Source organism: Hyla sarda, chromosome 2 (assembly GCF_029499605.1).
Source record: "Hyla sarda isolate aHylSar1 chromosome 2, aHylSar1.hap1, whole genome shotgun sequence".
Lineage (NCBI taxonomy): Eukaryota > Metazoa > Chordata > Amphibia > Anura > Hylidae > Hyla > Hyla sarda.
The window spans coordinates 246,378,253-246,405,943 of NC_079190.1; the positions used below are offsets into that span (position 1 = coordinate 246,378,253).

At 46.4% G+C, this 27,691-nt stretch overlaps 2 protein-coding genes across 23 annotated transcripts in view; one reads left to right on the plus strand and one right to left on the minus strand.

Annotated features, from left to right (window-relative positions):
* The window catches only part of TEX14 (testis expressed 14, intercellular bridge forming factor), a 536,718-nt gene that overhangs the window by 163,262 nt on the left and 345,765 nt on the right, over positions 1 to 27,691 (plus strand). For 19 of the 22 annotated variants that reach the window (XR_008888708.1, XM_056556863.1, XM_056556851.1 and 16 more), the window contains one exon: positions 21,885 to 22,003. The exons of the other annotated variants lie outside the window; for them this stretch is intronic. Coding sequence is in view for 18 of the 19 variants with exons in the window: in XM_056556863.1 (XP_056412838.1) it covers positions 21,885 to 22,003 (119 nt within the window). In the remaining variant the exon portion in view is untranslated. The remainder of the gene's footprint in view (positions 1 to 21,884; positions 22,004 to 27,691) is intronic. 22 annotated transcript variants of the gene reach the window in all.
* LOC130355950 (uncharacterized) overlaps positions 854 to 27,691 on the minus strand; it is a 133,969-nt gene continuing 107,131 nt past the window's right edge. Inside the window, exon 2 of the mRNA XM_056556878.1 lies at positions 854 to 2,513. Coding sequence (XP_056412853.1) covers positions 1,896 to 2,513 — 618 coding nt within the window. The 3' untranslated portion in view covers positions 854 to 1,895. The remainder of the gene's footprint in view (positions 2,514 to 27,691) is intronic.

Consider the following 27,691-nt stretch of genomic DNA (forward strand, 5'->3'; position numbering starts at 1 on the left):
CATGGGAGAAGGAGAGGGGTCTTCACTCCTCTTCTTCCTCATCGACGGCCGGGCTGTCCAAGATGGAATAGTCTTTAAGCAGGCTCTTGATGAACCTGCGGCAGTCCCTGACGGACATGTTCTCCCTGTTGATCACGAGGCGGTTCCTGGCAAGCCACACTGCGTCCTTAAAACAGTTCATAAGACGCCAGGCCTCCTGGATGGCCTCCACGTCGTGGGTCCCAGGGAACAGACCGTAAAGCACCGAATGGTACGATAGGCAGTTCCTGGGTACAGAGTCTCTGAGTTCATGTTCCACAGCGTCCAACAGACCCTATGCAAAGGGGCACTGCCAAAACACGTGCAAAGATGTTTCCTCCACATAGGGGCACCGGGGGCAGTACTGGGTTGTGCACAGGTTGCGGGCATGCATGAACGACCTGAGAGAGAGTCCTCCCTTGATGGCCATCCACGACAAGTCCTTGTGTCCATTGGTAAGCCGCTGTGAGGCCACATTAGTCCAAGCTGTCTCTGCAGTGGCTGCGGGGAGTCCCGGAACCAGCTCAGTCAAGTCCTTAGCTCGGATGAGCTTGTAGATTGTCTTCGGCTTCCATAGGCTAGGTTTCAGTCCTTCCAGCTGGTGCTCCCTCACAAACCGAACAACATCCCCATAGAACCAGGGAGCGTTCCAGTTGTAAGGGATGGAGCTGTCCCACCTGTCCCAGCCCAGCTGTCTCCAGAGGGGCATGAGAAACAAGCAACATGGACCTGCCCGCTGAGCCAGTCTTTTCAACAAGAGTCCGCTGCACGCTGACACATGCAAAGGAGGCCCTCAGCAGAGTGGGGATATCGGGTATTCCCTTCCCACCCTTGCAGGGCTCCTTGTACATCACAGTCGTCTTGACTCTGCCAATTTTGCTCCAGATGAAGCGAAACTCTGTCCGGGTGATGGCCTTGCAAACGGTGGTATGGGGAGGCCAGGCCTGTGCGGTATACTGGAGCACAGGCAAAACTTCACTCCGCAGGACCATTGCCTTGCCTTCAATAGTGAGCTTTCTGGAGCTCCACAGTCCGATCTTAGAGTTCATCTTTCCTAGTCGGTCTTGCCAAGACTTAAGGGCCGCTCCTTCCTTCCCGAACCAGACTCCAAGAATTTGAATTAAGTCCAGCTTAACAGTAAAGGGGAAGGGGGCGGAAGAAGTCAGGTGCCATTCCCCGAAGAGCATGGCTTCCGACTTCCCGCAGTTTACTTTTGCCCCCGAAGCTCTGCCGAAGTCCTCGCAGGTCTGGACGAGTGCAGTCACCGAACGCTGGTCAGCGCAGAAGACGGTCACGTCGTCCATGTAGAGCGAGCACTTGACCTCGTAGCGATCTGGTCCTGGTGCGGTGATCCCTCTGATCTCTCCATTCTGTCGGATAGTCTCAGCGAAGAGCTCTATAACGCAAACAAAAAGAAGAGGTGAAAGAGGGCAGCCTTGTCTAACCCCTGAAAGGATGGAAAAGGGGTTAGTCTTCCAGCAGTTCACCAACACCGTGCTGTAAATATCAAAATACATGACGTTAACAAAAGAGCAAAACATCTTCCCCAGACCTAGCCTGCGCAAAGCCCTGCCCATAAATGCGTGGGAGACACGGTCAAACGCCTTCTCCTGATCCAAACTGACCAGGGCGGCGCCGCCACGACGGTCCTGGATGTAATGGACCGTGTCTCTCACAAGGGCAAGGCTGTCAGCAATCCTGCGACCAGGAATGCCGCAGGTCTGGTCCGGATGGACGATCTGCCCGATGACAGATTTCAGCCTGTTGGCCAGCACCTTGACGAGGATCTTGTAGTCCACGTTCAGGAGAGAGATGGGACGCCAGTTTTTCAGGTCACATCTCTCCCCCTTCCGCTTATACAAGATCGTGATCATCCCTTACCTCAACGACGGAGGCATTCTGCCCCCCACCACCATCTCCTCGTACACCTCCAACAGGTCTGGACAGATCAGGTCACCCAGCGCTACATAGAGCTCGGCCGGGAGACAGTCACTGCCCGGGGTCCTGCCGGGCTTAAAGGATTTAGCAGCAGAGAGCAGCTCCCCCACCGTCAAGGGATCGTCCATAGCCGCCGCACCTGCGGGATCAACAACGTTAGTGATACCTGACAGGAACCTCTCGGAGGCTTCGGGGTCGGATGACTTGGGGGCGTAGAGGTTGCTGTAGAAGTCGGAGATGACCCCCATCACTTCCTCCTTGCCCCTCCTCATGTATCCAGTCTCATCTCGTAGCGCAGTCAGGGGCGTGTGGCCAGCATGGAGCTTCCTGAAAAAGAAAGAGTTACACTTCTCACCCTTCTCCAGGTTCTCCACTTTGAGGAGGAATCCAAGCGAATCGTCTTTCGTTCCAAAGTGGCTTTTCAAGCTCTTTTTGGTCTCCTCCAGCTCCTCCCTTACGTCCCAGCCACACTGGAGCAGGTCCTGCAGGGACCGCAGCTCGCGCTGCAGTTTCCTGAAGTTCCACTTCTTCGCACACGCCTGTTGTCTGCCTTTTGTCTGAAAGAAACAACGGAACTCGACTTTAACATATTCCCACCAATCGCTGATGCAGTTAAACAGACATTTGTCATTACGCCATACAAGGTACGCGTCCCTAAGTTCCTCCATGACCTCCCTCTGCTCCAGCAGGTCACAATTCAACTTCCAGGAGCCTGGGCCAGGTGGGAATCCATGGCCTAGAGTCCCCCGAAATCGAATGGCCCTGTGGTCAGAGAAGAAGCAGGGGACCATAGAGTACGACACCTTTCTGACTGCTCTTGAAGTGAAGATGATCTCTATCCGAGAACGGAGCGAGCCATCGGGGCGGCTCCACGTATAGTTTACGGAGCCGTTCACGATGGACCCAACAACGTCCTGCAAGGATGCCTCTGTCTCCATCTCAATCAGCAGCTTAGACGTCACATCCAGGTTGGCGGATGTGCCAGAACTGCACCAGTCCACCTCAATGGGGCAGTTGAAGTCACCACCCAACACTACTGCCCTAGTGGTGGCGAGCTGAGCCCGCAGGGCCTGGAGAACCTCCAGTCGGACATTCTTCTCAGGGGAGGCATACACGTTGATAAGCCGCACGGGCTCTCCCACCCAGGAACCGTCTGCGACGAGAAGTCTGCCACAGACGAGCTCCCGGACAGAATCAAGTGCAAAATTACCTCCCCTGATCCGGATGGCTACCCCCGCAGACCTACTGTCACCCCCACCAGACCAGTAGGAAGGGCCGTGAGACCACTGCCTGGCCAGATGGTTGTAAGACCTAGAAGTAGACAAAGCACATTCCTGCAGCATGTAAACATCACACCTCTGAGAATCTAAGAACGTAAGGACAGTCTGAAATCTTAACCTAGCTCTAATACTCCTCACATTAATGCAGAAGATGTTGAGATCAGCCATGGGAATAAAAAGAGAGGTTAGGTCAGATGCTAGTTACCAATTCGGTCGGGCGGGTCCTCTTCTCTGGCGCCTGTCAGCTCCTGTGGTTTCTCATAGCGCCCTTCCAAGAACTCGTCGTAGACCGGGTTTGCCACTGCATCTAGGATTTCTTTAACCTCTGGGTCCTGCAGCAGCTCCTCCATAGACTGAGCTTGGACTTGCTCTGCTTGGACCTGCTCCATTTGGGCCTGCTCCATCTCCTTGAAGATACAGCCCAGCAGTTTGGCCCTGGGATCCGCCCCCTCCCCACCCCCCCCCCCCGAGCCCACGCCCCTACCCCAATGACAGATTGCATTGTTTTATTATTCGATCTCTTGTGCTTTTCTATTACAGGATTGAGCGGAGTGTTAGAGTAGCATGATGTGCGATGTATAGCTTAGGGAACCTTTGCTGTGTATTGTACTGTCATGCTCTGTGTGATTGTAATTTATTGTATGACTTGTAATGACTGAACAGACAATAAAGCTCTTTCCATAAACCCAATGGTGGCAAAGGTGATATAGAAGATTCCGGACATGAACGTTGCTATTTCAAGGGTATCAGCCGTGGAGAAGCCTTGATCCGCCAGCATCTTCTTGCAGAACACGTCATGGGACGTGTCCGGCACCCTTTCGTCAACAGGCTTCCGCTTCAAGGCAACAGTCTGCCTCATCCAGGGCTCCAAGGTTGGAGCTTCAAGGTTGGGGATTCTGCCGCCCTTCTGCCTTGCTGTGGTGGAGGTTGAAGCTTGCTGTGGTTGGGGCTGGACCTCCAGGCCTTGCCCTGCAGCCTCCTGGGTGGACTTGCTGGTTGAGGCCATGGCTTCTTCCAGCAGGCTCTTTTCTGCTTCCTTGCTTGTGGAGAGGCTTCGCAAAGTCTTCTTTCCCAGGTGGGAGGAGCTATGCAAATCTTTCTCCAGAGGCAGCGAGTTTCTTCGAAAAGATTCTGCGCCGCCTTCGTCTTTGCCGAAGTTCTGGAATTCACCGCCGATTCCCTTTTTCCAAGTTCTTCGTCGGCTTCTTCCGGAGCTGCAGTCTTCAAGATCTTCTCCTTCTTCAGATGTTCCGAGGCAGGCAGGAGATGATCTTCAGGTGGTATGCTCTCGAGAATTGCGGTTCTAATAAGAACGAAAAGTACTGCAATCGTACTACGCAAAATCTCTACCACAATGCTGGAAGTTCTTCAGACAGCTGTTTCGTGGTTCTTGCCCCTCGTCAGTACAGAGCAGGGTGATCACCCTACCACAGGAGTGGGGGATCTTTCTCAGGTTTCGGCAGCACCACCACGTGAGCCTTTGTAGAAGCTGAAGGGAGTGGAATGTCGGGAGAGATGGAATTAAAGGCCCTCAGTAGGGTAGGGGAGAGGGAGTTCAGTAGAAATGTATAAAACTTTGCAGTGAAACCATCTGGAACAGGGCTTTTTCCATCCGGAGTGTTCTGAACGACCACGGACAATTCCTCCAAAGAGAAGGGGGCGTCCAGCGCCTCCCTTTCATCAGAGGAAAGGACAGGGAATGGAGAGGAGGGGTGACGGCAGCGGGAGATGGTATAGATCAGATAAAAAGGAATGGAAAGATGACATGATCTCTTCCGTGGTATGTACCATAGCCCCCGACGAGGAACGAATGGAAGGGATGTGGGCCAATCTACTTTGCAGAGCCCTAGCAAGCATCGTTCCGCTCTTGTTTCCATTTTGATAAAATTTGTTACGCCCCATTTGAAGCCAACGGCCCCAGGAGGCCTCCAAAAGGCGTTTCACCTCCAAACGAGCCAACTGCAGGTCACGCCGGACCGGCTGCGAGAGCAAACATTTGTGTGCCAGTTCTAACGAAGATACCTTATGTAATGCCTGACTTAAGGGTTTGGGCCTTTTCGTGTTTCAGTCTAGAGCCGTGCCTAATAAGGACCCCTCGAAGGACACATTTCAGTGCTTCCCACTGGACAAAAGGGGCAGTAGGGTCTGGTTAATGATCGGACACAAAGTCAGAAACAGTTCTGGTGAGATCAGCCATGCAGACTGAGTCCAAAAGGAGGGACTCATTCAACCGCCACGACCATTCGGTCTTAGTCAGGAAAGGAAGCTGGAGGGAGCAGAAGACCGGGGTGTGATCTGACCAGAGAATATTACCAATCACAGTCGTAGACAACCAGGAAAGGGCATTGTGCTGTACCAGGACATAGTCAAGGCTACTGTAGGACTCATGCGGAGAGGGAAAAAAACTGTAGTTCCTGTCAGAGGGATGCTGTAAGCGCCATGGGTCGCATTAACAAGGGTAAAGGCTCTTTCACCCATTAACAGGGAGAGGATTATGTACCTAGACCGAGTGTCAAGGGCAACATTGGTGACTTGATGGACCAGCGACTTATGTAGGGCAATGACTATTCCCTTGGACCTAGACTCTGAATTTTTGGCACAGAACCAGACAGGGTAGTACCTATTCTTAAGGGGCGGGGTGTGTCCCTCCTTAAAGTGGGTCTCCTGGAAACAAGCAACATGTACCTTGCATTTATGAAGGTGATAAATGATCTGTGTCCGCTTTGCCGGAACATTGAAGACTTTTACATTAAAAGAGGCGATGTTGAGGTCCGCCATGTGAGGAATGGATGAGTAGGCAGCACCGCCAGTCGGGTCTGCCCCAGCAGGTACAGGAACAAACACTCAGTATACTTAGGACAAGAGAAGGTGAGAATAAGTGAAGAGAGAGAAAACACAAAATACAGCAGAACAAAAAGACAAAGAAGGTAGCAGCAGAAGAGAAACCGCTGCGGCACGTACTAAACACAATAGCACTAGCTTCAGGAGAACCAGAGACTGGAAAACTACCGGTAGGGGCTCCAACCTCCAGGGGGGAAACAGAGGACACAAAATCCCAGAAGGGAGTCCAGAACGGCACCTAAAACATGAAGAAATTAGAAAGTTAGGAGGACACTAGGCGTTTAAACATGGAGAACTGAAAAAATAGGACTGAGGCGGGGTGAGTCTGAGGGGAGAGGATAAGCTAGGGAGGAAGAGAAGGGAAAGAAAAGAAAGGCTGGAGGAGGGAAAGAAGCAGGGCAGAGGGGGAGGAAGGAATGTTACATGGGATACAATATCAGAAGCTTAAGGAGACGGCAAGGAACATCCCCGTTGTCAGTCGAGGCCAACCTGTAGCAGTAAGAAACACAAAGAAAAATGCAATAAAAACATGTTAAACAATGACTACAAGGCTGTTATAGGGCCCAATGGATCAGTCCCGGGACCCAGAAGGAACGGCCTCCAAGTGAGTGTTCAAGTGCTGTCTGCGAGGACCTCTAGGATGAAGAGTAGTGCGGAGCTGCTTGGTAGAGGGCCTAGGGGGACCGCAGCAGAGGTCTCTTGGGGGCACCAGATGATAATTGGGGCCAGTTAGGCATGGAAACAGATGGCAACTCCAAGTCCCGCAAAAATCCAGGCAAGTCCTCTGGGGAGCATATTGTGAAGGTCTTTCCATTCCAGCGAACAGAGAGGGCGAAAGGGAAACCCCAACGGTAGGGGAGATCATGCTCCCGGAGAACCTCAAGAATGGGTTTGAGGGCAGTCCGCTGGGCCAAGGTGTGACTAGATAAGTCTGGGAGCTGAGCACTGTGTTGTCTCACTGCCTTCTTGGGAGCTTGAACAGATGAAGATTCTTGGGCCACTTCCACTGCCGTGCCCCTGGTAGACAGGGCAGAGACATCTTGACGAGGTTGAACAAATTCTTCCTTACATTCCGCCACCATTTGTTTAGCCTAGGCAGAAAGATTGTCCTTAGTGGGGAGTAATGCAACCAGTGAGCGTAAGTCCGCAAGTGTAACAGGATGGTCAGCTGGAGAAGGCAGACTGTAATCAGAGGAGGGGGCGTCTCCCAGCATGGCTTGAGTGTGAGACACAGGGGCACAGGCAGAGGATGGAGCCCCAAAGATGGAGGGGGTACCCCTCAAGCTGAGCGGAGGGTCCTGAGACGGAGCAGGTAACAGGTGGCATGGAGCGATGGGAGCCTGAGGAGCAGCGGGCTGTGAGGCAGGGCCAGCATGTACATTGGAGCCGGTGGCCATATTGCCCGGGGTAGAGAAGCAGCGAGGTCTGCCTGAGGAGAGGGGGGACAAGAGAGGGCCCCTTTCTTGGAATTTCTGGAGGTTCTCCCCATAAGTAACACCGTGGTCCAAGCTAATGATGGTCAGACTTGAGTAATTTTGTATGCTGTTAAAAATAAATATTGGGGCAATAATCACAGAAGAATTGTGAGACAACCATCACACACAGGCACAGACACTTTTTTTTGGGGGGGGGGGGGTGGAACGCTAAGAAAAAAAAGATGCTGCGGCCAGATGTTAGCTGTAAATCAATGAGAAATCGAAAAATTATTTTTCCACTTGGCGTTTTTAAGTTTGGCGGTTTTTTTTTATCCTTTTGGCGTTTTTTTTTTTATCCTTTTGGCGTTTTTTCCCCTCTTTTTCAGCTCCTTGGCGGTTTTGCAAAGTCGCAGCATGTTGAGCCTATGGCGTTTTTCTCCCTGAAATCGTGGCGTTTTTCTCCCACTGAAGTCTATGTTAGTAAAAAAAACGCCAAGAAAAACGCCATGTGGGTTTTAACTTTGGCGTTTTGCAGGCGTTTTTTTATTCTTTTTTGGACTTAAGCATTCAAAAAAGTGATGGAGATACCTTTTTTAATAAAATTTCATAGGGTACCATTAAAAATAATAATAAAATTGTATTTAACGAAATTGATCTTTTTTATAACAACATTTTTATACATTTTTAGACAGGGATCAATTTATGTGTGCGGAGGGGGAACTAAAAATGTAGCCGACAATAATAAAAATTTAGTGTGTGTTTTTCACTTTTTTGTTCTTTATTTTTTACATTTTTTAGGTAGTACAACGACTCCCAGCATGGAACACACTGTTCCATGATGGGAGTAGTAGTACCTGTACTAATTAGGGTTTAATTTCCCTGCTCTGCTCACCGATCGAAGTTCAGGCAGAGCAGAGGGGAACGTGAGTGGCGAGGGGGAGCATGGCCAGCTTACTGGACAGACAGAGGCGGCATCCTTGAGCAGTGGCGTCATCGGCGGCAGCAGGAGGAGTGCGGCCGGAAAGTGCGGTGTTGAGAAGGCTGCAGTGAAAATCGCAGTAAGTGATTTTCACTGTGGCTTTCTAAAAGCTGCAATACTACAACTCCCAGCATGCCCAGACAGCCAAAGGCTGTCTGGGCATGCTGGGAGTTGTAGTTTTGCAACATCTGGAGGGTCACAGTTTGGAGACCACTGTGTAGTGGTCTCTAAACTGTGGTCCTCCAGATGTTGCAAAACTACAACTTTCAGCATGCACTGACTGTCTGGGCATGGTGGGAGTTTTAGTTTTGCAACATCTGAAGTGGCACAGTTTGGAGACCACTATACGGTGGTCTCCAAACTGTAGCCCTCCAGATATTGCAAAAGTACAATTCCCAGAATGGCAAGACAGTCAGGGAAGCTGGTCGTGTAGTTCTGCAATATCTGGCCATTCAGATGTTGCAGAACTGCAACTCCCAGCATGCCTGGACAGTCTGGGCATGCTTGGAGTTGTAGTTTTGCAACATCTGGAGGGCTACAGTTTGGAGACCACTACTTAGCGGTCTCCAAACTGTTCTTCTCCAATTGCTGCATAACTACAACTCCTAGCATGTCCAGATTGTCCAGGCATGCTGGGAGTTGTAGTTCTGCAACATCTGAAGGGCCAGATATTGCAGAACTACACGCCCAGCATCCCTGACTGTCTGGGCATGCTGGGAATTGTAGTTTTGCAACAGCTGTAGGCACACTGGTTGGGAAACACTGAGCTAGAGTCTGTTTCCTAACTCAGTGGTTCCCCACCAGTGTGCTTACAGCTGTTGTAAAACTACAACTCCCAGCATGTATGGTCTGTCAGTGCATTCTGGGAGTTGTAGTTTTGCCACAGCTGAAGGTTTAGGGCGACCCCCTCCCATCTGAATGTACAGGGTACATTCACACGGTCGGGTTTATAGTGGGTTTCCTTCTACAAGTTTACTTTCAATAGTTTTTTATTGGTTTTAAAACATAAAAGAAACAAGTAACCACAGTGTTACATATACATATATCAGCAAGTATTCCGACGCTGTCATCTCCCTGTGTCCCCCAACTGTTTGGGGCCAGGCGAACACAAATTACAGAATACAACATTAACAGTATACAACAAATCTGTCTGTCTCTTTCCTCTATCATAACATCTTGGGGAGCCTTCACTGCTGATTTTTAAACTTCATTTTCATTCTCAAGTCGTGCTTTGCTACATTTAGGAACATAGGTCACAATGGGCTTAAATGCTAAATTCTATAATTTGTAATGATTTATGTCAAAAATATGCTTCTTAATAGGCATCTTCATTTTGGTATCCCCCGTAGGAGGCTCTCTCCCTGCCCCTATGTTAGAGAAACTCCTTCAATCAACTTTAATGCTGTAAGCGGATGCCGCCCAACCCGACCATCTGATGTGGAATTTAGCTAACGATCCCGAACCCCTAGCCAGTGTGTATTCAAACGCATAGGTCAAATTAAGTCTATCTACTACTGTTGTGCGTGTAGGTATTGAGGCAGTCTTCCAGCATCTAGTCAGTGCTATTTTTGCTATTATACAAAAAATACAAAAGAAATCCCTCATTGCATGTGGCATTTCATGCACACCTATAAACAGAAGTACTAGCTGTGGAGACCAATGCACCCTAGCTCTCTGAATCTCTGTCAACAGCGCTCTGCAGTCCTCCCAGAATGGTTTTATTAGAGGGCACTTCCACAATATGTGGATCAATGTACCTTTCTGGTCGCAGCCCCTCCAACATGTGTTAGTAGAGCCCGGATAGGCTAGCGCCACTTTGTCCGGCGTGAAATACCACCTTAAAATGGTTTTGTAAGCTGATTCTATGTGTGAGGAACACTGCAGAGCCCTGTGAACACCCCGGAAAGCTCTCTGCCATTCCCCAATTGGTATAACAATGTTCAAGTCTCTCTCCCATAGTCTAAGCGGATAGGATTTATTGCAAGTGTTCGTTTGAGTATATAGTAAATATAGCGGTGAGAGCCCTTTTATCTGTGAAGCTAGATATGTAAGGGTGGTAGGGTTCATGGAGATCTGAGTCGGTTTCAATGATCCCAGAAAATGACGAATTCTAAGAAATTTATAAAAATCAGTACTAGGTAGATTGTACTTCTTCTGTATGTCCCCAAACGTCATTAGTCTACCCTCCTCATATAGCTGTCCAATCGTGTTAATATTAGCTTTAATCCAGTTTGACAGGTCCATATCTCGTATGGAAGCTTGAACAAACGTCAACGGTAGGCTCAAGGGGCTCATGTCCACCCGGCCCTCCATTTTCGATAGGTAACTGGACCACGCCCTCAGAGAGGCGCGAACCATAGGGTTGCGGACAGTCGGGACCTCTACATTCCATACTGGAGTGTATAAAATGTCATGTAGTGAAAATGGATCTACTGATAAACTCTCTATCTTCACCCAAGGTGGGGGGGGGGAGGAGGACGACCACCAATGTCTCAGGAAGGATACCAATGTGGATACATAATATCCTTTTATATCTGGAGATCCCAAACCTCCTGCTAATTTAGATTTGGCCATGATAGCTGCATTCAAACGAGGTTTCTTACCGGCCCAAATAAATCTAGAGAGAATAGACGTGGCCTTCCGAAAAAAGGATTCTGGTATGTGAATTGGCATCGTGCGAAACAAATACAGTAACTTCGGCAGTAAAAACATCTTGAACGCCGCTATGCGGCCCATCCAAGATATCTCCATCGAAGAGTATCTATGTACCGCAGAGGTCAAGTCCGCTAACAATGGTTCATAATTTAGGGCATATAAAAGGGAGTGTGGCGAAGCCAAGTTGACTCCCAAGTATTTAATGCTATTAGGGCACCATTCAAAGCTATATGTAGACTTCAAGGACTGTGTAATACAAGGTGGGAGATTCAGTGGGAGTGCTTGCGTCTTGTTTGTGTTTAAATGATAATAGGAAAGCACTCCATATTCCTCTATAGTTTTCATGGCCTCCGAGAGAGAGGACAGTGGGTTGGTCAGGGATAGTATAACATCGTCTGCATATAAAGAAATGAGGTGTGAAACACCAGCTATATCTACTCCAGATATATTATTGTTTAACCTAAGGGCCTGGGCCAGGGGTTCAATGGACAGGATGTATATTAGAGGGGAGAGGGGGCAGCCCTGTCTCGAGCCATTTGTGATCAGAAACTCCCTAGATAGGGAACCATTCGCCAATACTTTGGCTGTGGGACAGGAATAAAGAGAGGAAATAGCAGTGAGAATAGGACCTACGATACCCATCTGCTGTAGGACCGAGAAGGCAAACGACCAACGGAGTCGGTCGAATGCCTTCTCGGCGTCCAGGGCTAGGACCAAAGCCGGGGTGCCCTCAGTTTCTAGATTATAAAAAATATTCAGGAGCCTACGTGTGTTATCCGATGTTTGTCTTCCAGCTACAAAGCCTGCTTGGTCTGAACTAATTATGGAGGGTAATACAGCGGCCAATCTAGAAGCTAAAAGTTTCGCTAAGATCTTTATATCTTGATTTAATAAAGATATAGGGCGGTAGTTTTGCGGAGCATCTGCAGATTTACCGGGTTTTGGTAAAGTGGTTATAAGTGCCTGTAAATTTTCCTTGGGTAATTTCCCAGTCAGCATAGCTGTCTGGCAGAATTTAAGCAGATATGGGGATAGGAGTATAGCATATTTTTTATAATATAAGCTAGAAAAACCATCGGGTCCGGGTGCTTTCCCTACTGGTAAAGATCTTATGGTATCCAACAGTTCCTGATGACTAATCTCCACATTAAGCGCCTTTATTTGTCCCTCTGTAAGAGAAGGTAAGTTCAATTTAGTCAAATAATGTTGAATAGCTGGCCTGGGGTCAGTCTCAGGCAGTGCCTGGTCTCCTAAATTATATAAATGGGAGTAAAAGGTTGCAAAACCGTCTGCAATGTCAGCCGGGGTATATAACTTAGTTTGCAATGTGGGATGGATTAGGAAGGGTATTCGGGATTTAATTTGTCGTTTTTTAAGTCGTTGGGCTAGCAGCTTACCTGCTTTGTTATCTTGAGCATAATAACGTGCTTGTAACTTTCGGTGTGCTTTTTCATATGTGTGTAAAAATAAACTGCGAAGTTCCTGCCGTATAGAAAAAAGAGAAGAAGCAGTTAGTGTGGAAGGAGAGGAAATATTCTCCCGTTCCGCTATTTGTAGGCGGGACAAGACATCTTTTAGTTTACTATCCCTTTGTTTTTTTAGTATGGAACTGTATTTGATACAGAGACCCCTAATAACTGCTTTATGGCAGTTCCAGAGGGAAACAGGACTGTCTACCGTAGTATTGTTTATGTGAAAATATTCAGTTATATCCTTTTCAAGCCTTCCAGAATATTCACAATGAGATAGCAAAAAAGGGTTAAGTCGCCATGAGTGTGCACGGGGGGAGGACATAGTATCTTTCAGTTCTATGGATATAGCTGCGTGGTCCGACCACTGAATAGTTTCTAAAGTAGTACCCGTAACTGAATTTAGTAAAGATGCACCAATCAAAAACATATCCACTCTAGAATAGGAATTATGTGCAGCTGAATAGAAAGAAAAAGATTTGTCTGTGCCATGTTCAATTCTCCATGGGTCATATAATTCCCTCTCCCATGCCCACCTGGCCAGAACTGAGGAAGACGCTCTAGTATGTGAAGTGGTGTCTAGAGCGGGATCCCACACTGAATTATAGTCACCCCCGAGTATCAGTGACCCCCACATTTGTTTCATTATCTTCCTGTAAAGTGAATTGAGAAAACCCAACTGTCCTGCATTAGGAGCGTATAACGAGACCAAAGTTAACGGGATATTATTAATCGTGCATCTCAAAATGACATATCTACCCTTTGTATCAGCATAAACTTCTTTCAGCTGGAAAGCTACTGTGTTTTTAATTGCTATCAAGGAACCCCTGGACTTAGTTTTGTAGTGAGACTGAAAAATATGTGGATAAGCTGTGTGCTTCAGTCTAAAGGCGTCCCTTGAGAGCAAGTGCGTTTCCTGAGCAAATATCACATCACTTCTAAGCGCCTGTGCCTCTTTCCAAAAATATGAACGTTTACAAGGTGTATTAAGCCCATTAGTATTGATACTACCTATGCGGATCCCCATTGGACCAGCATAATTCCTCTATATAACTAAGTTGAGTGCCTAAGTAACGGGAAGGGGTGTGTGTCTCCCAGCCAGCACCCACACCCCTACAGTGCAGAAGCAAAGCATCACTAACGAAGGCATGAGCATCATTTAAGCGACTTAGACAGAAAAAAAAAACTTTCACCATAAAGAAAAACATAAAATAAGAAAAACACACGAGCCATAGGCCCAACTCAGAAGAGCCCAAAAAACGAAGTGGGGCAACAGTCCAGTCCGAAGCCATAAGCGGACCTACACAGCCCTCCCGAACCTGTAGATAGTAAAATAGTTTCCGTCACCAACTTCAGCTAGGCTACAGCCCATTCTTTTCGTATCTTGGGAGCCGAGTTGGTAGATCTAGATGATCTGCCTTGTATTGGAGGTAAGTTCCATGATGAGAGGAGAGATTGTCCCTCAGACGCTGAGCGAATGACGTGGGTTTTATTGTCCCTTCGTACCAATAAACGAGCAGGAAATCCCCATCTGTATGCGATATTTGCTGACCGGAGGGCCAGAGTGATAGGTTGCAGCAAACGTCTCGCTTGCATTGTTGCCGCTGACAAATCAGCATACACTGCCACCTGATGGTAGGGGGCAGGGAGTCCATTATTTTTCCTGGAGTACTCCATAATTTTTTCTTTTATGGTAAAAAAATGGACCCTTGCCAGTATATCTCTTGGGACCGATTCGTCCAAATGGCGGGGTTTAGGTATCCGATGAGCTCTGTCGACCTCCAGTTCCAGAGGTGTGCAATCTGGTAGCACAGTGTGGATTAAGGAGCGTACATATGAAGGGATGTCCATAGGCTGTATTGACTCCGGGACCCCCCTCAATTTAAGGTTGTTGCGGCGGCTCCTGTCCTCCAGGTCAGCTATCTTTTCTCTTAGCATAATGACCTCCTCCTCCAACTCTGTATGGGAGTCTATAAGTATGTTGTGAGATTCAGAGAATTCCTCCATCTTGTTTTCAAGGTGATCTATCCGCCCACCAAGTTCATCTATGGTGCTGTTCAGTGGGGATATTGTTTTTTGCATATCTTGTAAAAAGGTCTGTCTCAGTATCAGTAGCATATTTTTCATGGCAGTGTCTGTCAGTGGCGCTCCAGACACCTCCAGTGAGCCAAGAGCACCCAGTTCCTCCACCTCCCCCTCCTCAGCGACTAGCAAGCCCTGTACCTCCGCTCTGGGTGATGTGCAAGCTGCCTCCTGCGATGAGCCGAGTTCTGGTGTCGTGGCTGGAGGAGGGGAGGCCGGATCCAGCAGTGCAGGCCCCGCTCCTCTACCATGCAGGCTCCCCGAACGGAGCGCCGGACTTTCGCGGTCGCCATCTTCTGTGCGATTCCTCTCCCCGTTCTTTGCTGCCAAGGAGCTGTGCAGCGCAGGGTCTGACGTGGATCTGCGGGGAGGAAGTTCAACCTGTATGCGAGGTGGGTCCGGAGAGCGGGGCCGCAATGTGTCTGCGAATGTCCCGGAGTCGGCGCCATCTTGCTCCCTCTGCTTGCTTCTTGTGAAGCTAAATTTAGCTAGAGTCCCTTGCCGTGCGATCCTTTTTCTGCGACCGGACATGCTGGGTGGTGGTTCCCCCACTCTTTGAGCCAAAAAAAGATCGTGGTGACCGCTTGTTTAGTTGCTTTTTCGGGCTACAGGATCGGAGCTCCTATGCTATGCAGCCATCCACCTCGGCAGCCAGACCACGCCCCTCCTTCTACAAGTTTGAGCTGCGGCAAATTTTCTGCCGCAGCTCAAACTTGTGTGAATGTACCCTAAAAACACTACACTACACTAACAAATAATAAAACGTAAAACACTACATATACACCCCCTTACACGTCCCCCCCCCTAATAAAAATGAAAAACGTCTCATACGGCAGTGTTTCCTAAACAGAGCCTCCAGCTGTTGCAAAATTTTCAGTATTGCCGGACAGCCATAGATTCACTCTGCGGGTGAACTACAATGCTCAGAAGAGAAGGGGCGCCATTGGGCTTTTTGAGAGAGAATTAGGCTGGAATTGAAGGCTATGTGTGTTTACAAAGCCCCCATCGTGCCAGAAGAGTGGACCCCCCTCTACATGTGACCCCATTTTGGAGACTACACCCCTCACGGAATGTAACAAGGGGTGCAGTGAGCAATTATTCCCCACAGATGACTGACAGATTTTTTGAACAGTTGTCCGTAAAAATGAAAAAATTTAATTTTTAATTTGCACAGTTCCAAAGATCTGTCAAATGCCAGTGGGGTGTAAATGCTCACTGCACCCCTTATTAAATTCTGTGAGGGGTGTCGTTTCCAAAATGGGGTCACATGTGGGGGGGGTCCACTGTTCTGGCACCATGGGGGCTTTGTAAACGCACATGGCCCCTGACTTTCATTCCAATCAAATTCTCTCTCCAAAAGCCCAATGGTGCTCCTTCTCTTCTGAGCATTGTAGTTTGCCCGCAGAGCACTTTACATCCACATATGGGGTATTTCCATACTCAAAAGAAATGGGGTTAAAAATTTTGGGGGCTTTTTCTCCTTTTACTCCTTGTGATAATGAAAAATTTGGGGTAAAACCAGCATTTTATTGAAATTTTTTTATTTTTTATTATTACGTCCCAATTTTACGAAAGTTCGTCAATCACCTGTGGGGTGTTAAGGCTAACTGTACCCCTTGTTATGTTCCTTAAGGGGTGTAGTTTCCAAAATAGTATGCCATGTGTTTTTTTTTTTTTTTTTTTTTTTTTTTTTTACTGTTCTGCCATCATGGGGGCTTCCTAAATGCGACATGCCCCCAAAACCATTTCAGCAAAATTCGCTCTCCAAAAGCCCAATGTCGCTCCTTCTCTTCTGAGCCCTCTAATGCACCCGCCAATCACTTTACATCCACATATGAGGTATTTCCTTACTCGAGAGAAATGGGGTTACACATTTTGTGGGGCATTTTCTCCTATTACTCCTTGTGAAAATGAAAAGTTTGGGGTAACACCAGCATTTAATTTCCACGTCCCACTTTAACGAAAGTTCGTCAATCACTCACGTCAGACGCAGGAAATTGCACTGATGTTTTTTTTCTGGCTTTTTTTCACACAAAAAAATACGCAGTGCAAAAAAGCTAGTGGAAACTTAGCCTATGAACTACACTAACTTTACAGCCCCTATAGCATAGTCAAATAAAACAAATTCCTGGAATACCCCTTTAATGACAAAAAAAAAAATTCCATTATATCTCAAGATGAACACCATTGATGGGTGAAGTTTTCTTAAAAGAGGCATTTTATGTTCTGGCACCCCTTGTGAAGTGTTGCCTAAAAAAATTATGTTTCCATGACTATGTCATGTCAAATAAAGCTGTTATTTCCATGTTTTTATTATAGCGGAGAGAAAATTGTATTTTTAGTAACATCTTCAGAACAATGAAGAATGAAATGTCCAGCATTAACTCTTTAGACACCGCAATCGAAGTGGCTTCTAGAAGTCCCGGAAAACACATCCCAGTATCTCAGGGTAGCTGATCGGGACCCTCGCGGCAAAATCTTTGGGTCCTGATCAGCTGTTAGGACGGAGGGACATCTCTTACCTGCTTCCCTACTGTCTGATTAGCTCCCCTTTGCTGCAGAAAGCCATGGCAGGCTGTAGCAATGGAGTGCCTATAATACTATCAATGGTGTGTTAAATAACTAAGCCTGTTTTCTAATAAAAGTTCAAATCTCCGCTTTTCCTATTTGTTAAAGAAAATATAAACATATGTGGTATCGCCACGTGCTGTCTGAACTATTAAAATATAATGTACAACAAAAGTAGACAAACATAGCTAGCTGCACATCTACCATTTGTATTATGATCTACTTGCTTCTCAGCATAATGTCAAAAACTAACAGGTTGTTAGTATACATTTTGATCAAAAAGTACAAGCCCACTCGCCATGTCAAGGCCACCTAGTCAGAATGGGTCCCTAACCTAACACTGGGGTAACACTGGACAGCAACCACTGCCTCCACGATACCAAGCCTACAGGGGGAATGACCCTGTGGCCAGGCAGCCCCATTGCTGCTCGACCAAGCCCCCGGCTCCGGGCCACCCCACCCCATAGACAAAGCATCACAGCAATAATGGCCGCCACTGAGCACCACACCATTGTGAACACCTACCATGTGCTCCCTGCCAGAGGGCTGGGAGAATTCTAGGAGGAAACCCATATGCAGGCTCCTGCGAAGTAAAAACGCCTGGGCCAAATGGGTGGAGCAGACTGCTGGCTATGAATGAGGGGAGAGACTACAAATGTAAAACAAAAATAGAGACACATATCTACACATCCACCATTTGTATTTTGATCTATTTGCTTCTCAGCATAATTTCAAAAACTAACAGGTTGTCAGTATACATTTTGATCAAAAAGTACAAGTCCACTTGCCACGTCAAGGCTACCTATTCAGAGTGGATCCCTAGCCTAACACTGGCGTAGCGCCGGGTGGCGACCACTGCCTCCGCGACACTAAGCCCACAGGGGGAATGACCCAGTGGCCAGGCAGCCCCACTACTGCTCAACCAAGCCCCCGGCTCCGGGCCACACCAACCCATGGTCAAAACAACCTTGCAACTTCAACTATGTGGAAACAAAGTGTAGAAATCAATAGGAACAGTGGATACCATAGTTCTCTTACAGTATATCTTCCTGTCTATATTTAATTGACACATTATGAAGAAGTAGTAGTAGTAGCAGATACGTACTGTACAAAGTTTCGTTCAGCAATAGATCTTTATCATATTTATGTAGAAAACCATAATACAAGTAAATTAAGTATATAGAGCACACTATATGATGTCAATAGAAATATTGTCTATGGAAGGCTAAATACTGAACAGAAATAAATAGGGACACAGGGGAAAGCAGAGCAGTGAGACTGTGGAATTCTCTCCCAGAGGAGGTGGTCATGGTGAACTCTGTAAAATAATTTAAAAGGGATCTGGATGCATTTTTGGAGAGGAAGAACATTGTTGGTTGTGTATATTAGATTTATAGGGACAGAACGTTGATCCAGGGATTTATTCTGACTGCCATATTTGGAGTCGGGAAGGAATTTTTACCTCTAGTATGAGGGTTTTTTTGCCTTCCTCTGGATGAACTCAGTAGGGACTCATTAGGGATATAGGTTGAACTTAATGGACTCTGGTCTTTTTTCAACCTTATGAATTATTTTACTATAGAGCAGTGTTTCCCAACCCTGTCCTCAAGGCACACCAACCAACATTTCGGGTTTTTTCAGTTACTCCATTGGAATAGAACAGGGACAAATTTAAAATCCTGGACTGTTGGTGTGCCTTGACGACTGGGTTGGGAAACACTGCTATAGAGGTAGCCGGAGGGCTTACCTCTGTTCCCTGCTGTCAGTGGCTCTGTCATTGATAGAGCCTGGCTGGACTAGGCTCTATCAAAGGATCACAAAGCACACAGATCAATGGAGTTCAATAGAACTCTATTGATCTGTATGAGGAATCTAATGATTCCTCCTAAAAGTCCTCTAAGGGACTAATAAAGTGTGAAAAAAATGTTTAATAAATGTTTAAAAGATACACATTAACCCCTTCCATATTAAAAGTTCAAATCACACCCTTTTCCTATATAAAAACATGTAAACATAATAAAAATAAACATTTGGTATTGTTGCGTGCGTAATTGTACGAACTATTAAAATATAACATTATGGATCCTGTACAGTAAATGACGTAAATGTAAAAAAAATACCAAACCACAGAATTGCAAATTTTTATAATATCCTAGAAAAAAAGTTTAAAGCTATTAAAAAGTCAGATCAATACCAAAATGGTACCGATACAAAAAACAGTTTATGGTGCAAAAAATTTGCCCTCATACAGCCTGATATGCGGAAAAAAAAAAAAAAAAAAAAAAAAAAGCTACAGGGGTCAGAAAATTGCATTTTTTTTTTAATTAGTAAAACATGACAGAAACTATACAAATCTGGTATTGCTGTAATCAGGCAGGCCTAAGGCATCAAAATAACATGTTAGCTCAACCACAAGGAAAATGGCGTAGAAAAGAAAACTACCAAATCTGCAAAATTATCTTTTACTATTTCAATTTCACTTCACCATTATTTTTGTTTTTGTTTTGGAGAATATGTTATGGAAAAATTAAAAGGTATCATTATAGTAGTTAGTTATGGCTATTATAGGGCGAGGAGGAAAAAACGAGAGTGTAAAAGCGAAAATTGGTCCGGACAAGTGGATCGTCATGAGGGACAAGTAGATTTGGCTCCATTTTAGTCCAGTGGACAAGTAGTTTTTTTTAAATTAAATTTACAAACCCCTGACTATGCTACAGGGGCTGTAAAGTTTGTGCAGTTCATATTTCATGGTGGTCTCGCAATTCTTTTGTGATTTTTGCCCCAATGTTTATTTTTGACAGCATACAAAATGATTGTCGTCTCAGGTTTTCCCAGTTTGCAGTGTGGCCCGAGACATCACATCACTTGTCAGGTGATGAAAGGAGCCTGTCTGCATCAATGGTTGGAGCAACCACTGGGTGGGAGGGAGATCAGTTTTGCAACAGCTGAAGACACCCTGGTTAGAAAACACTGGTCTGTTGCATGAAAAGGAGCTCAGGTGCCAGAGCTATAACATTTTGTTATGTTGGCTTTTTTTGAGGGACAAGTTGTGATTTTTAATGACACTTTTTATTTTTGTCATATATTATATTGAGAAACACCCCCCAAAATGTTTTGGGGTGCAATGAAAAAAAATGCAATTCTGCCATTTTGGCTGTTTTGTTTTTACTCTGATTACTCTGTGCTAAGACTGACAAGTCTACAAGTTATTTCAATTGAAGCTACATCAAACTTATATTCTTTTTACTACTCTGTCTGTCTCAGGAACTGTCAAGAATAGGAGCAAATCCCCATAGCAAATCTCTCCTGCTCTGGACAGTTCCTGAGACAAACAGAGATGTCAGCAGAGAGCACTGTTTTCAGACAGAAAAGAACAACTCAACTTCAGCAGATGATAAGTACTGGTAGGATTAAAAAAAAAATAATAGAAGTAATTTACAAGTCTGTTTAACTTTCTGGAGCCAGTTCATATGAAAAAAATTGTTTTTCAACGGAATACCCCTTTAACACAAATACTTCTGACAGTGTTCCGTTACTGGCATCTAGTGGTTATCTATATGAAGTGAAGCCTGTTGTGATTGTCTGTGTTGGGACTGATACATGCTCAGTTACAGTTATTATTATAGTGTATACCTGTAAGTGGACAATCATATAAAGTAAAGCTCTAAGGAACCAGGGGCTCTATAAAAATAAATAATAATACCATCACAGTGCTGGAGAAAGTGGATTTGCCTGTGCCGTGCTGATGGTTTACACATTTAAATGACAGGTGGAGACAGAAAGGTTACTGAGTCACTGGAATTGCTAGGTGCTATGTCAGAAGAAAGAAAAGAAGCAGCAGTAGAACCATAGCAAAGAATGATTTACACTAAACAATAAACTACTGTTATTGTTGCTGCGGTGAAGCTAAATGGAGTGGATAACATTGCAGCATTGTGGATATACCACAGTAGGTACACTGCTATCTACACAAGGGATAGCCGCCTAGAGCTTTATGGGTGGTTATATATGAGAAGGATGCCTTGATTTGCTTTAGGGGCAGTGTAGATATTTAGCAGACAGACTGGCTCACAGATTGCAGGTACACAGCCCAGACTTTCCCAGGCTCTCTCCCTTTCTCCTGCTCAGAGCACATGGTAAACCCCACCCCTCTTACAGTGTTCTGTTTAGATTTTTTTTAGAAGAGACAGACTTCCCCTTACAAAAGGCAGTAGACAACACAATGCAGGGAAGCTGGACACCTAGTGGCCAAGACTTTAAAGCTGTTTTTCTACAGTAGGGAGGCTTTTTGGTGAATGAAGGGAATTAATAATATGTCTGGAATTACATAACCTATCACTTGGAGGGAAGTTGTTTGAAATGACAGTGACCATTAAAGAGGTTTTCCTTTCTGGACAGCCCTTCTTCAAACCAAAGCTTCCTAGTAGATCGTGTAAAAATATGTTTTCACAGAAGAACAACCCCCCTTTATTATTTTTTTCACAGACTTTGATGGATTTTATCTTAGAACATTTTTATATGTTTATAGCAAGGTTTTATGTGTGTGGTTCGAAGGGAATCAAAATCATACAAACCATAACATTTTTATATGTATTTTTGGACATGGTAACATATACAACTCCATTTTCTTCAATTTCAGATGATTGACTTTATCAATCGCTGTACTATTCACATGGAAGCTTTAATTCACTTTTGTCCTTTCAAGCCATTGAAGATTGACTCTAATAGTGCATCATTCATTGATCTGCTATCACCAAGGTAAGCCCACCCTATAATTTATGACACATTGCAGACACAGGCGGAATACCCACAAGTTTCCCACTGCAGATATATTCTCCAGCGGATGTTCCATGACGGATGTTCTGCAATGGAAAATCCGCAGCAGATTACCTTTACTTCAGTGGGGTCTGCTCGCGAGTAATCCACTCGTGTGAATTTACCTTGAATTTACCTTGAAGAAAAAGCATGGATAGATATAGGCTGGAACACATTGTATTTTGGTCAGTATATTTAACCAAAACCAGCAGTGGAAGTGATACACAGAAAATCCTGGTTTTGGCTTAAAGGGTAGCTCCCACCATCTGTTTTTTTTTCTGTCCCTGCCTATTGCCCAGCTATCTCTAACCCCCTCCCTGCATTTACATTTTTTTTTAACTATATTAAAATGGATTTTTGTCTGCCTGGTATGCTCACTACCAGGCAGACTTCCCCAGCAGGCGTGATGTCACTGATGCCTGCTGGGGCCGACACTTCCGCCCTTAGTTCACTAAACAGGGTGCCTCCAGCTGTTTCACCACTACAACTCCCAGCTTGCCCTGACATCTACTGGCTGTGGTGAAAACAATAACTTTGTTAGCGCAGCGGTGCTACCCCGAACCCCGCTCCCCCCACCCCATTCCTCTAGTGCAGAGCAGCAGCCGTGCCTCCCCCAAACCCCGCTCCCCCCCATGCCTCTAGTGCTGAGCAGCAGCGGCGGCACTCCCCCGAACCCCACTCCCCCCCCATGCCACTAGTGCTGAGCAGCAGCAGCGGCGCTCCCCTGAACCCCGCTCCCCCCCCATGCCACTAGTGCTGAGCAGCGGCGGCAGCGCTCCCCCGAACCCCACTCCCCCCCCATGCCACTAGTACTGAGCAGCGGCGGCGCTCCCCCCCCCTCCCCATGCCTCTAGTGCAGAGCAGCGGCGGCGCTCCCCCGAACCCCCCCATACCTCTAGTGCAGAGCGGCGGCGTGTAGATGCTGGGAGGCGGGGCCGACCTGTCAAGCCAATGCGCTCTCAGCGCTCGCTCCCCCCTGTCTGATTGACAGGCAGGGAGCGAGCGCAGGCAGAATGAATTAGGACCGATGTGCAGCCGGCATCAGTCCGAATTCAGGTGTGACGTCACGCCAGCCTGCAACCGGCCACTAGGAGGGAGACCCCTAGTTGCCGGTTTTCAACATTAAAATAAACTATTTTAATGAAAAAAAAATGTAATAGGTTTATATTAGAGATAAGTTGTAGTACATAAGTACTACAACATATAAAAAAAATAAGTTTGGTGACAGTGCCCATTTAACCTATTAAGGATGCAGGGCGTACCTGTATGCCCTGCGCCCGCTCCCCTGCTACGAGCTGACCCCCTGACACACCATCCCCCAACCATTGGTTACTGCGGGGGCTGGGGGGGTGTCTGTGTGTGTGTGCGCGAGTGTCACGTGGCATATTTAACCCCTTAACGACGCAGGACGTATATTTACGTCCTGCGCCGGCTCCCGCGATATGAAGCGGGATCGCGCCGCGATCCTGCATCATATCGCTTCGGTCCCGGCGCTCATCAACGGCCGGGACCCGCGGCTAATACCCCACATCGCCGATCGCGCCGATGTGCGGTATTAACCCTTTAGAAGCGGCGGTCAAAGCTGACCGCCGCTTCTAAAGTGAAACTGAAAGTTACCCGGCTGCTCTGTCGGGCTGTTCGGGGACCGCCGCGGTGAAATCGCGGCGTCCCGAACAGCTGATCGGACACCGGGAGGGCCCTTACCTGCCTCCTCGGTGTCCGATCGACGAATGACTGCTCCGTGCCTGAGATCCAGGCAGGAGCAGTCAAGCGCCGATAATGCTGATCACAGGCGTGTTAATACACGCCAGTGATCAGCATAGGAGATCAGTGTGTGCAGTGTTATAGGTCCCTATGGGGCCTATAACACTGCAAAAAAAATGTAAAAAAAAAGTGTTAATAAAGGTCATTTAACCCCTTCCCTAATAAAAGTTTGAATCACCCCCCTTTTCCCATAAAAAAAAAAAAACAGTGTAAAAAAAATAAAATAAATAAACATATGTGGTATCGCCGCATGCGTAAATGTCCGAACTATAAAAATATATCATTAATTAAACCGCACGGTCAATGGCGTACGCGCAAAAAAATTCAAAAGTCCAAAAAAGCATATTTTGGTCACTTTTTATACCATTAAAAAAATGAATAACAAGTGATCATAAAGTCCGATCAAAACAAAAATCATACCGATAAAAACTTCAGATCACGGCGCAAAAAATGAGTCCTCATACCACCCTGTACGTGGAAAAATTAAAAAGTTATAGGGGTCAGAAGATGACATTTTTAAACATATAAATTTTCCTGCATGTAGTTATGATTTTTTCCAGAAGTGCGACAAATAAGTAGGGTATCATTTTAGCCGTATGGACCTACAGAATAATGATAAGGTGTAATTTTTACCAAAATATGCACTGCGTAGAAACGGAAGCCCCCAAAAGTTACAAAATGGCGTTTTTTTTTTTCGATTTTGTCGCACAATGATTTTTTTTTTCCGTTTCGCCATGCATTTTTGGGTAAAATGACTAATGTCACTGCAAAGTAGAATTTGCGACGCAAAAAATAAGCCATAATATGGATTTTTAGGTGGAAAATTTAAAGGGTTATGATTTTTAAAAGGTAAGGAGGAAAAAACGAAAGTGCAAAAACGGAAAAACCCTGAGTCCTTAAGGGGTTAATCATCAGGCATCGCAGCTCACGGCAGTCTCACTTGGGCTATCACAGGGAGAGGATCTCTCCCTTTGATAGCCGAAGCTGCACAGAGCTCTCATAGCCTCTGTGGCCGCCAGCATGCTCGATCGCCATCGCTGTCGGGATCCCTATGCCCGATAGCGCTGTCATCCACTTGGCTACCGTCAGCGCGATCGTTCGACAGCGCTATCGGGATACCTATGCCCGATAGCGCTGTCAACCGCTTGCCTCCCTGCCCGCTGCTCTACTACCTGTCCCCAGTTAACTCTCAGGGAACGGGGAACAGAAAGTAGAGCAGCGGGCGCAGCTAAAGTAGTACTGCGCATGCAGTTTAGGACTACAACTCCTAGCATGCCCAGACAGCTAAAGGCTGCCCAGGCATGCTGGGAGTGGTAGTTTAGCTTAGATTAGACAGCGAAGGGACTACAACTCCCAGCATGCCCAGACAGCTTAAGGCTGCCCAGGCATGCTGGGAGTTGTAGTTTAGCTGATGGGATCACAACTCCCAGCATGCCCACACAGCTGAAGGCTGCGTGGTGATGCTGGGAGTTGTAGTGCAGTGAAGGCACCACAACTCCCAGCATGCCCAGACAGCTGAAGACTGCTCGGGCATGCTGGGAGTTGTAGTTTAGCTGATGGGACCACAACTCCCAGCATGCGCAGACAGCTGAAGGCTGCGTGGTGATGCTAGGAGTTGCAGTGCAGTGAAGGCACCACAACTCCCAGCATGCCCAGACAGCTAAAGGCTGCCCAGGCATGCTGGGAGTTGTAGTTTTACACAGGTATAAAGTAGTTAGCGTAGTGTTAGCACGATTTTAGCGTAGTTAGCGTAGCGTAGTGTTAGCTCAATATTAGCATAGCTTTAGTTTAGTGTTAGCGCAGTTTTAATTTTTTTAGCGTAGTATACTTTTAGCGTATTTAGCATAGTGTTAGTGTAGCTTAGTGTTAGCGCAGTTTTAGCATATTTAGTGTAGTGTTAGCGCAGTTTTAGTGTATTTAGCGTAGTGTAGTGTTAGCGTAGTTTTAGTGTTAGCTCAGTTTTAGCGTATTTAGCGTAGTGTAGTGTTAGCGCAGTTTTAGTGTATTTAGCGTAGTGTAGTGATAGCGTAGCTTAGTGTATTTAGTGTAGTGTTAGCGCAGTTTTAGCATATTTAGCGTAGCGTATTGTTAGCGTAGTCTTAGAGTAGTTAGCGCAGCGTAGTGTTAGTCCAGTTCTAGCATAGTTGGCGTAGTTGTATACGGCTAACTTAGTTTTACAGGCAGATAAAGTGTAGTTTAGATAGTTTAGCGTGGGGTGTAGCTTAGCTTAGTAATAAAGTAAAGTGGCTACAACTCCCAGCATGCCCAGACAGCCAAAGGCAGAATGGAAGTTGTAGTTTTGCAAAAGTAGCAGAGGCAGTTGCGCTCTGCTATGTTAATGCAGTATACAGCCGTCTGTATAGATGGCTGGATACGGTGATCACAAGGCCACTTACCCTCCGTTGCTGCTCCGTCACTGGACGTGTAGCAACGCAGGAAGATGGCGGAGCTGGTGGTAAGTTAGGCTCTCCAGGTACTAATCCATTTTTTTTGTGTTTTTCTTCTCATTTCAGATACGTGAATGCGGAGGACTACATCGGAATCGGTGGACTACGACGATGACCTGCATTTTTTCTTTTCTTTTAATAAAATGGTTAATGAGGGCTGTGGGGGAGTGTTTTTCCTAATAAAAATGTTTTTACTTGTGTGTGCTTTTTTTAAATTACTTTACAGGCTTAGTAGTGGAAGCCGTCGTGTAGACGGAGTCCATTACTAAGTCGGGGCTTAGCGTTAGCCCCAAAAAACAAAGAGCCGATACCAACAGGCCCAGAGTGCCAAATATGGCGCTCTTGGGACTAGGCGGTAACAGGCTGGCGTTATTTAAGCTGGGGAGGGCCAGTAACAATGGTCCCCGCCCACCCTGGTAACGTCAAGCTGTTGCTGTTTGGTTGGCATTTGGCTGAAAATGAAAAGACGGGGAACTACACGTTTTTGGTTTTTTTTTTTATAAAAAAAAAAAAAAAAAAACGTGTGTGGTTCCCCGTCTTTTCATTTTCAGCCAAATACCAAGCAAACAGCAACAGCCTGATATTACCAGGGTGGGCGAGGACCATCGTTACTGGCCCTCCCCAGCCTAAATAACGCCAGTATGTTACTGCCTATGCCCAAGAGCGCCATATTTGGCGCTCTATGCCTGTTGGTATCTGCTCTTCCTGGTACCCCTGTGGCGGTGAGTAGCGGGGTAATAATTGGGGGTTAGCGCTAGCTGTTTTTGGGGCTAACACTAAGCCCCGACTTAGTAATGGACTCCGTCTACAAGAGGGCTTCCACTACTAAGCCTGTAAAGTAATAACAAAGAAAAAAAGCACACACAAGTTAAAACATTTTTATTAGGAAAAACACTCCCCCACAGCCCTCGTTAACCATGTTATTAAAAGAAAAAAGAAAAAAATGCAGTTCATCGTCGTAGTCCACCGATTCCGATGTAGTCCTTCGCATTCAAGTATCTGAAACGAGAAGAAAAACACAAAAAAAAATGGGTTAGTACCTGGAGAGCCTAACTTACCACCCCCGTTCCAGCTCCGACATCTTCCTGCATTGCTAAAAGTCCAGTGACGGAGCAGGAACGGAGGTGGGTAAGTGGCCTTGTGATCACCGTATCCAGCCATCTATACAGGTGGCCGTATACTACATTAACGTAGCAGAGCGCAACTGCCTCTGCTACTTTTGCAAAACTACAACTTCCATCCTGCCCGGACGGCCTTTGGCTGTTTGGGCATGCTGGGAGTTGTAGCCCCTTCACTTTATGACTAAGCTAAGCTACACCCCACGCTAAACTATCTAAACTACACTTCATCTGCCTGTAAAACTAAGTTAGCTACACTACACCCGTGTACAACTACGCCAACTATGCTAGGACTGGACTAA